Source organism: Chanos chanos, chromosome 7 (assembly GCF_902362185.1).
Source record: "Chanos chanos chromosome 7, fChaCha1.1, whole genome shotgun sequence".
NCBI lineage: Eukaryota > Metazoa > Chordata > Actinopteri > Gonorynchiformes > Chanidae > Chanos > Chanos chanos.
Window position 1 is genome coordinate 29923606 of NC_044501.1, and position 10759 is coordinate 29934364.

The 10759-nt window shown below is 41.6% G+C and overlaps 1 protein-coding gene across 1 annotated transcript; it reads right to left on the reverse strand.

Annotated features, from left to right (window-relative positions):
• Positions 1-1345: 1345 nt before the first annotated feature.
• Positions 1346-9544, reverse strand: LOC115816188 (zinc transporter ZIP12-like). The gene is made up of 12 exons (XM_030779157.1): positions 9407-9544; positions 7624-7953; positions 7268-7475; positions 7003-7175; positions 6737-6908; positions 4893-5065; positions 4136-4288; positions 3891-3971; positions 3287-3359; positions 2922-3080; positions 1790-1977; positions 1346-1474 (listed from the first exon to the last, which is right to left on the reverse strand). The coding sequence occupies exons 1-12, from the start codon at positions 9542-9544 to the stop codon at positions 1346-1348; spliced, it is 1977 nt and encodes a 658-aa protein (XP_030635017.1).
• Between the last annotated feature and the right edge of the window lie 1215 nt (positions 9545-10759).

A 10759-nucleotide genomic window follows, 5' to 3' on the forward strand; every position in this document is an offset into this window, starting at 1 on the left:
AAGAGAATGTTAAAAGGTAGTTTTAGAAAAAAGAACTAAAATACTGGCATGAATTTCCTGTCATTGTTTGAGTCAGGAACACAGAGAGCCAATAAAGCAACCTCTCTAGCTGATCATGACAGACACGTTTATCACTAAGTTTAATCAGTACACACACACATACACACACGCACGTACACATGTGCACTCTCTCTCTCTCTCTCTCTCTCTCTCACACACACACACATATAAACATCCACATGTACATGCAGCCACACACATACATATGCACCTGTATATGCACACACTTTTTTTCTGTCTCCACCCCTCTCTCTGTCTCTCCCATGTTCCATCTCACTTTCTTTCTCTTAAAGACATATTCAGATACATGCATATATGCTTATTTAGATACATGCCTACATGAGAACATGGATGATCTTGCAATTTTTTTTTAAATTTATTTTGCATTCCAGTCATATCTACTGTAAAGTTCTTTAAAGTACTAATAATATAAAAAGGTACTAAACAAATAGAAACATTATTTGTTGCACCTTAGGCATTTTCAAACCCCACACAAAACATTATTCACATCCAGCAAATCAGCCCAAAAGGAAAAAAATCACACTAAACAAAATATACTATTTACTGATTGTCTTTCATGTACTTACAAGAAACAACAGGGGAGTTACTCTCCTCCAACAGTTTAAACACACATGTGCACGTGTGCAGCAACTTATAGTTTCCCCTTAAGTGTGAAGACACAGTTTTAATCTGAATTCAGTTTAAATCCAATTTGGGTTCAGATCCAATCCGAATTCAATTCAGATTACTCTGAATTATTTTGTTATAAGTCTGGCAAGCACTACTCACTGCCAGTAAAAATCAGTGATCAATAAAACAAAACAAACCGAAAAAAGCTTACACAAACATTCACAGGCCACCAATCAGAGACCGGTAATCAAATTCAGAAAGAGCCTATGACTGATCAGTATTGCATACACTTCTTTAAGGCATTAGTCAGTGTTACACTGAGGGGGAAAAACATTTCTATTTAAAGTATATTTCATGTCAAATGTTTCCTGATGCAAATATGTATAATTAAAACGATGTTCTTGTAGTATGTATGTTGCAGTGGTATGTCTCCTCAAATTATCTTGTTTGTTGCTAAAATGTAAATGAACTTAACATTGTGATTTGTTCTTTTTTTTTTTGCATATAAAAATAATTCATCTCACAAAATGTACAGAAATGATTACACATTCTTCAGACAAAAAAGGCAGTTCTCATAAAATGTGCCAAACTGGTCAGACACAGTTCAACACAGAAACAAAAGCATAGAAACTTTAAAAGATAGTGTGTATGTGTGTTAAAAGGTGAGTTTGTGTTCAAACAGAGCCAGTAACAATAGACAGGCCCAGCCCATTAAAAGCCCAATATTTTGCAACAAGAACATCAGATACGGTCGTGGAGACTGAGTCCGACTCATCTCAGGCATCTGTCAAGAAACACACACATACACACACAAAGATGATAAAACAGACGGGAGAAAAGAATAATTGTCTTCTTTTTTTTCTCACATCAAAATTTTCTGTTTTGTTAATTGTTTCTTAGAATCACACATTGATTGACAGGTCAATTTATAATGTGTTTTGTCGGGCATGTTTTTCTGGAGAAATTCGTCAGTTTATGTTTTCATTTTCTTATTCTTTCAGCCCCTCCCTCCACCCCATTTGATGGACAAGTAATACACTGATTGGCAAGTGGTTTTTGTTGTCGCTGTTGTTGTTGTTGCTGTTTTTTGCTAACTCACCATCTCCACGAGTGAAAGGTAGAGGAATATCCCTGCGGTGACTGTGAAGATCCACTGCTGTACCTCCGTTTCCGTGGAGACGAAGAGGCCAATGTAAAGGCCCATGAAAGCAGTGAGGGCACTGATGAAGTTCATTAGTACTGCACACTTCACGGACAGACCGGAGCTCAGTAACACCGCAAAATCACCTGGAGAGAAAGCCCGCCAAAAAGAGAAGGACTGAAGTAAAAAAAAAACTTACCTACAGAAAAAACAACAAGGCAAAGTTACCTAAACAAAGGGATAAGAATTCAGCAGCAAAACAAAAGAGGAGAGCGGAACTCACACACAAACACACGCACGCACACACACACACACACACACGCACGCACATACACACACGTTTGCACACACATGCACACAGCGTATAGGGCAAAGCATAAAGGTAACGATATGATATGAAGATATCACTTGGTCTTAACTTACGTAATGGCGAAGTATGGAAGATACCGACGATACTTTAACGTTATTTTGACCAACATTCCGCAGTAGCCCATAGAAAGTTCAGTCAACAAAGCGTGTTGTGCATAGTGGGTTAAATCCAGGTAAATTTGAAAACGCAGAATTATTTCTCCGTTAAATGTTCTTACTGTGTTTAGATATAGCGGCTATTTTTTTGCCTGGTCATCATTAGTAAGCCTAACCGAGTTAAAAAATTAAATTAGTCATATATGCTTGGATCTATCTTTTAACAACATTCATTTGTTTAGCCGCATTAGTAGCCTAGTCTATTATATGACAGACTCGATGTTACAGCCATCCTTGAGAAACCCGTCCACAACTCACAAATGTTTCACGTTTATTTCATCACAACGACAGTTGAGAGAGAAAATTTGCACAGTGGAATACAACAATAAAGCAAACAAACAATCGATTCACCCTTTATGCTGTCTCCATCGTCCTTCTTCTTTACCAAGGGCTCTAACTGGAAACTGAGTACGCGCGACATCTAGTATCACGCAATTAGGGAGTACTCGACGATAATGTTGAAACTCGAGAGTTGATGTAACTGCTCGTGCACTCGGATACTCGAGTACAATGTGCAACCTCTGCCGCACGCACACGCACACACACACACACTGTTCTTTCTCACCCATCTCATGGGGAATTTCGTGGCAGAGAATGGCTACAGTTGTGGCCATGCCAGTTTCAGCAGAGGAGGAGAAGGCCGCACCCACTACCAGACCATCCGCAAAGTTATGGAGGCTGTCACCAACGATCACCATCACAGCCAGGAGAGGAATGCCTCTCCCTGAGACAGAGAGAGAGAGAGAGAGAGAGGAGGAGGGGGGGGGGGTCACCACTGTGAGTTGGTTTCTTCTACACACAAAAAAGTTCACAATTCACAATTTGAAAATACAAGCTGTATGAGTGCATATGTGTGTAGGTACGTGCAAACATGTACATATGTGTTTCTGTGTGTGTGTGTGTGTGTGTGTGTGTGAGTGTAGAGATTACTCTTTTGATGAGATGGGCTGACATTGCGTTCTTCTGATTGGATTTCTGTACATTCAGCTTCTTCTAATGTTCCCTAAACAGAAAAAATATTTTATGCTTTCAATATGTTTAACGTACAGACATAGAAAAGATACTGTGCTTCCTTCTTGGGCACATGTGCATATGTGTGTGTGGTGTGTGTGCGTGTGTGTGCGAGTGTGTGTGTGTGTGCGTGTGTGGTGTGCACATGCATGTTAATGATGTCTTTTCCTGTCTCCTGTACATGCTGTTTTTCATTGGTAGACAGTGGCATGTTAAAATAAACCTTCCATATTGTTTTTCCTGCATTTCATATCCTTCATATTAATACCATAGACTAATACAGCATTTAGCTCTAGATAGCAGTTGAACTACAGGTAGAGTTAACACAACCAAAACACTTCAGCAGTTCTTGTTGTCTGTGTGACTGATTACGATGGGGTATACTTGCACAGTACAGCTGCTGTTGATAACAGAGCATCTTTTTGCCTTTGAGAGTTTACTGACCTTTTCTCAACACTCGAAAACGTTTTACTGCTTTCATAACATGATTACACAGCTAAAGGGCCACACTGTAGAAACTGACCAGCTGAATGGTGGAGATGGACTTCCCTCTTTGAGTTTGTCCATTACAATTCATCTCCATTGGCATTCCATGAGAATGGGTCTGTGACAAGAAAAACAATATTATCTTCTCTCTCTCTCTCTCTCTCTCTCGCTCTCTCTCTCTCTCTCTCTCACACTCTCACACACACACACACACACACACAGGTAAACATTCAAGCTGAAAAGCTACCGGTGGATGACAGACAGTATTCAGTGAAAACTCACATGTCCATAGGAAGACATGACAAGAGAGAAGATTCTCTCGATAAGGAAGAAGCCATAGATCCCACCGATGATTCCCAGGATCTTCCATAGGTATTCCTTATGTTCTCCAAGGTCATGGTCGTCTTGGTGACCATCATCGTGAACACCAAGGATCTACAAACAAAACAGGAACAAACAGTTAATTTTGGATTTGTGTTTTGTGGGTGAAATTGACTACAACAAAAAAAAATTAATGATGACTATAACTTTCAAATGTATCTCCACAGAGGTCTTGCCATGCCCTGGTTTTCTCTCTCTCTCTCTCTCTGTTTTGCCGGTAATTTTTGTCCACTTCTTGACCTCTGTGTCACTTCCTGGTTTTCCTTTTTTCAGTTATAATTCAGTCATGGTCTGCACCTTTTTGGTTTATCTAGTTTTGTTCTCAATTGGTATAAATATTCCTGGTTTTCCTTTGTTTGGTTGTAAAGTCTTTTTCTAACTTTTCCTGTCTTGTCAGGTGGGATGTTACCTGAGTAAGCCTAAGTGTTATTTGAAATCCTTGAATCTTGTGTTCCTGTGTTTTTTGGTCTGTCCTTTGTTAGATAAAACTGGACAGTTATACCTAGTCTCGCCTCTACCTGTTTGCGACAATTCTCTCCTCACCAGTCTTTCAATGACCAAACAAAAATGACAAGACAAATAGGAACAATTTCTATCAGACTTCTAAAAAGAAGTCAATTATATACATATTGATATGTATAGTGGTGAGCCCAGGTACCTCAGGTATGAGGTGGAGCAAGGCGTCCCCTGAGAGAGTGCCCACTGCCAGACCCACGAAGAGCTGCAGGATGAGGGCGTATGTCTCCTGGCACGAGTTAAAGAAGATGAGACAGATGCCCAGCATGGACCCCACCGTGATCAACAATACTGCCACTGTACTGTAACCATACTCTACAAGACACACAGAGAGACAATACTGTAACCATACTCCACAAGACACACAGAGAGACAATACTGTAAACATACTCTACAAGACACACAGAGAGACAATACTGTAAACATACTCTACAAGACACACAGAGAGACAATACTGTAACCATACTCTACAAGACACACAGAGAGACAATACTGTAACCATACTCTACAAGACACACAGAGAGACAATACTGTAAACATACTCCGCAAGACACACAGAGAGACAATACTGTAAACATACTCTACAAGACACACAGAGAGACAATACTGTAACCATACTCTACAAGACACACAGAGAGACAATACTGTAAACTTACTCTACAAGACACACAGAGAGACAATACTGTAACCATACTCTACAAGACACACAGAGAGACAATACTGTAACCATACTCTACAAGACACACAGAGAGACAATACTCTAAACATACTCCACAAGACACACAGAGAGACAATACTGTAACCATACTCTACAAGACACACAGAGAGACAATACTGTAACCATACTCTACAAGACACACAGAGAGACAATACTGTAAACATACTCCGCAAGACACACAGAGAGACAATACTGTAAACATACTCTACAAGACACACAGAGAGACAATACTGTAACCATACTCTACAAGACACACAGAGAGACAATACTGTAAACATACTCCACAAGACACACAGAGAGACAATACTGTAAACTTACTCTACAAGACACACAGAGAAACAATACTGTAACCATACTCTACAAGACACACGGAGAGACAATACTGTAAACATACTCTACAAGACACACAGAGAGACAATACTGTAACCATACTCTACAAGACACACAGAGAGACAATACTGTAACCATACTCTACAAGACACAGAGAGAGACAATACTGTAAACATACTCTACAAGACACACAGAGAGACAATACTGTAAACATACTCTACAAGACACACAGAGAGACAATACTGTAACCATACTCTACAAGACACACAGAGAGACAATACTGTAAACATACTCTACAAGACACACTGAGAGACAGTACTGTAAACATACTCTACAAGACACACTGAGAGACAGTACTGTAAACATACTCTACAAGACACACTGAGAGACAGTACTGTAAACATACTCCACAAGACACACTGAGAGACAGTACTGTAAACATACTCTACAAGACACACAGAGAGACAATACTCTAAACATACTCCACAAGACACAGAAAGAGACAATACTGTAAACATACTCTACAAGACACACAGAGAGACAATATGAACAAGACACAGAGCGAGATACCATATCATAGGAATACTTTGTAGGGAGAGACACCATAGTGCTCCTATACACTATGAGTCATGTAGGTGGACCATATTATTACAATACACCACAAGACAGAGGGAGACAGAGAGAGAGAGAGAGAGAGAGAGAGCGATTCCACTGCCAGAAAGACTAAGCTGTAACCACAGAGAAGAAGAATATACCACAACAATGCTCTATGAGAAAGCGAGAGACTGTATCTTTACTGTATCTATACTTACAAGACAATGAGATCCTGAGCATTAACTATACAAACCGGAGACAAACACACCACAGGCCTAAATATGAGCTCTATGCCTGATTTCTCACAGAATGATTATGAATATTCATAACCACTATGGTCATACTCTCGATCGCGGTCGGAGGTGACCCCTTAACTTTGGATCTTGATTGGTCACAGGCGTTGCTTAGCAACTGCTGGATCACGGCAGGGCAGATCTGTCTGAAGTGCTCCCTGGAAACCGGCGAATTGGAATCCAAAGCAAAGGCATCCAGAAGCTGATTGGCTGAGAAACACACCTGAAACAGGGCATCGAGCGGAAAGAGATGCAATAATACAGTAAGAGCCGAAGCCAATACGTAAAGTTGGTTTTGGTGTTTTTCACTTTGCTACCTGAGACCAGTCATTGTCAGCTGTAACGGACTCTGGGTTGCAGTTGCCATCCAGCTGCTGGAACTCCAGCTGTTTTTGAGTGGGATTTGACGTCCTTTGCTTGAGGAGCCTATTTTGCGAGGAAGGTGCCATGACCTCTCCCACACCAAGCTGGTGGAGAAGCTCCTCCAGATCTGGACCAATAAAAATAAACACAAGACATCTTCAGCCAATGGAGACAAATAACAGAAGATCAGTGGGTGTGGTTTGGGAGCGTATCTCTCACCAGTGACATGCAGACTGTTGGTTCGGTTGAGCGAAAGAAAAATGTAGTCAGTGAAAAATGACGGCGAGGGAAGGTTCCTTCTGCTCAGACAGTCGCCACGGAGTACATGATTGACAATCGCTGTAGCCAATCGGGATGCAGAAGATAAATCAATGCCTTGATGGTCTGTTACATCCACTTCCTCCATCAGATGTGCAGCATCAATACACTGTTAACACACACACACACACACACACACACACACACACACAGTTAGCTTGAATACATAACTCTTTACATGGTTAAATGACTATATTCTGTATTGGTCATTAAAACCACTATGAATGAGATATTAGTAGTTCTACCCACACAGTTACCTTTGTGAGTGTTAAGGCAGGCTTTTCCTTTGCTGAAGGTTGGTAATTCTCATTGATGATCTGTAAAATACTCTCCGTCTCATTGGCTGAGAGAAACGTTCCGTCCTCCAAAGGGTGGAGACCGGAAAGAGCTCTGAGACAGTGAGAATAATCCAGGAAAACAGGAGAGGAGGAGGAGGTGGAGGAGGAGGTGAGGTCCGAGGAGCAGAGATCCCTCATGTTAACCACGTAGTAGATAAGCATGATGGAAACTCTGCCGTAGTCTTCCTCACTGATGTCATCTTTCCCATCATCCTCCAACACCGACATTAGCCGCTCTGGCGCAAGACACTGTCACCATAGTGAGAAAAATGTTGGAGAGTCTAGGTCGAGTGAAACAGGGGCAAAAGGAGACTCAGCACCTTCTCACTGACGGTTAATGTTATATATGAATGTCAGTATAGTCTCTAGTCTGTCTAAAATGTGTGCTTTGCATGTATTGTAGCACTGGGCTGACTTGCTTATTTCTGCGTGGTTCTACTGATCACAGTACTGTACGTTGCTAAAAAAAGAGCATATTCACACACACACACACACACACACACACACACACACACATACACACACACACATACACACACACACACACTCACTCACTCACACACACACCCATTCATACACACACATGCGCGCGCACAAACACACACACACACACACACACACACACACACACACACACACATTCCCTCATTGCTGTGTCCTAGGTAGAAAGCTGCTGCCTATAATTTGGACGAAAAAGTGAAAACAAGTGTGAATTCAGGATTCGAATGTCAGAAATAACTCCTGACAAAAAAATGTGACTGGTATAAGATAAACAGCTTGACCTATCACTGCTCAAGTCCGTCACTTCATTAAGTAAAGCTCTACAGTGGCTCCTGCCCCGAACAACCATGAGTCAGGCAATTGGAGACGAGTTTTTTTTTTAACCAAAAATTGTGAATCTGCCAGGTACCAAATCTGGTTCTCAAGACTTTTTTATGACTAAGAAAAACCCTGATTCCAGTAAATCCATCTGCTCAGCACGAACCAGATCTGGTCATCAACGCTAAGGTGGATTTTAGTGACGTGTGTTCCAAAGTAAACAATTACCACTGTGAGAAATTTTGTGTTATTTTGCCATCAGAATCTGGCATGGTGACTTTTCCATTGTTACAGAAAGGTATTTGATATATGGAAAAGTGATATAGAAATTGCAGTAATTGTGTCATTCAGTGAGTTGTCATATGAGGATACTATTCTGATCCTTAAAACAATGTGTTGTTAATATGTTTTAATAAGAGGTTTAGTAAACACAGGTTTTATTTGTTATATTACTGTTATGTTGTCGTGGTTCTCATTTCTCATTTTCATTTTTCATCTCTCTCTCTCTTTCCTTCTCTCCCTCTCCCTCTCTCGCTTTCTCCCTCTCTCTCTCTCTCTCTCTCTGACACACACACACACATGCACACGTACACACATGCATACGCGTGCGCGCGCACACACACACACACACACACACACAAAAGGCCTGCTTGGTTCTGTCAGTAAAGCATGCCATTCAGTGACTCTCCGGTCTCAGAGAAAAACTATTGTGATTGTGTAATCACTCACTCACACACATAGACACACACACGCGCACACACACACACACATGCACACACTCACGCACACACACTTAGTGGGGGTCAAAAAACCTCATAGAGCTCCATGATCTCTGTCACTGGTCACAAATATGAGCTGGAGATGGGTGTGTGAAAAACTTTACCTGTTCACAGAGCTGCTGTGTCGCACCAGTGCGTTCAGGACACTTGACAGCCTGGAAGAACTTAGACACCACGATGGATAACTCTTCTCTCTGCAGTACTGCTTGCCCAGTCACCAATGGCAACCACCCCCCTAACATACACAACAACCCCGGCAGGGGCAAAATCCAGCCAAACACACACATAGTGCTGTCATACACTCACTGACACAGACGCAAACACGAATACACACACACACACACACTCACAAATACACACACACTCATACACTCACCGCACAACTTCTGGGGACCTGAGGAGAAGTAAAGAGAAAGAGAGAGAGAGAGAAAGAGTAAAAGGCACATGTATATGTAAGTTTACTGTCAACCAACAGTAAATGAGTGGAAGGGAGATAACAGAAAAACAAAAAATGAAAAGAGACTGAGATGAAAGAATGAGAGAGGCGGGGGGAGGGAGGAAGGGGGGGGGTCGAGAGAGCATGTTTCATTCAAGTGAAGCGTGATTAACACAGTTCTCTAATCGTCACGGGAACAGCAGGAGGACACACAGGGCCCCCCTTACACTAATGAACAGCCTTCTACACTTCTGAACTCCACTCTGGCCCCGCTGACTGCACAACTACACCCCCCCCCCCGTTTCCAATTCTATCGCCAGCACTTCCCTAAACATCCCCCCCTGTCTCTGCAACTTTCCCCCAAAACCAACCATCAGAAAGAGTGAGAGTGAAAGAGAGAGAGAGAGAGTGTTTTTTTTTTCATATTGTGAGCTTCATATTACTGACCAGCAGGGTGATAGGACGGTCCTGTGTAGCACAGTGTTGTGTATTTGTGTGAGTGTGTGTGTGTGTGTGTGTGTCTGTGTGTGTATGTAGCATTGATTCCATGTGTGCTGTGTGTTTGTCAGACGGTCCTACAAAATCAGCCATTTCAGTTTCTATGTTTGAAATACACCAAAAAGCATCGCTAGACGGGCAGACACACAGACAGACAGACAGACCCACACACACACAAACACGGTACTGAAAGGGCCTCATTAACGCCAGTGTGACTTGCTGAACCGTTGCAGTAAGAATAAATACTTGTTTTCATTCGGTTACACCAGGCTCAAGCTAGATTTTACCATGTTGGGATCAGCCATGTCTGATGACAACTTATCTCTGTAACAAAAACAAACGAACAAACCAACCAACAAAAACCTCTACTTTTGAGGCCTGAATTTAATCTACATATGGGCAATATTTCTGTCCAAAAAGGCTATGCAATAGATTTCTATACATTTTTACGCGTAACTGCTTCTTTATTTAGGGGCAGTTATGTTTCTACCAAAGTACCACTTATACAGCTACCAAATACCAT

Excerpts from the sequence above, each read along its gene's own strand:
- LOC115816188 (XM_030779157.1), bottom strand. The coding sequence starts at position 9,544 with ATGTTAGGGGGGTGGTTGCCATTGGTGACTGGGCAAGCAGTACTGCAG. Across the intron at positions 7,176-7,267 it reads CAACAGTCTGCATGTCACTG|ATCTGGAGGAGCTTCTCCAC; the intron begins GTGAGAGATACG and ends TTATTGGTCCAG. Across the intron at positions 4,289-4,892 it reads TGCTCCACCTCATACCTGAG|ATCCTTGGTGTTCACGATGA; the intron begins GTACCTGGGCTC and ends TTTTGTTTGTAG.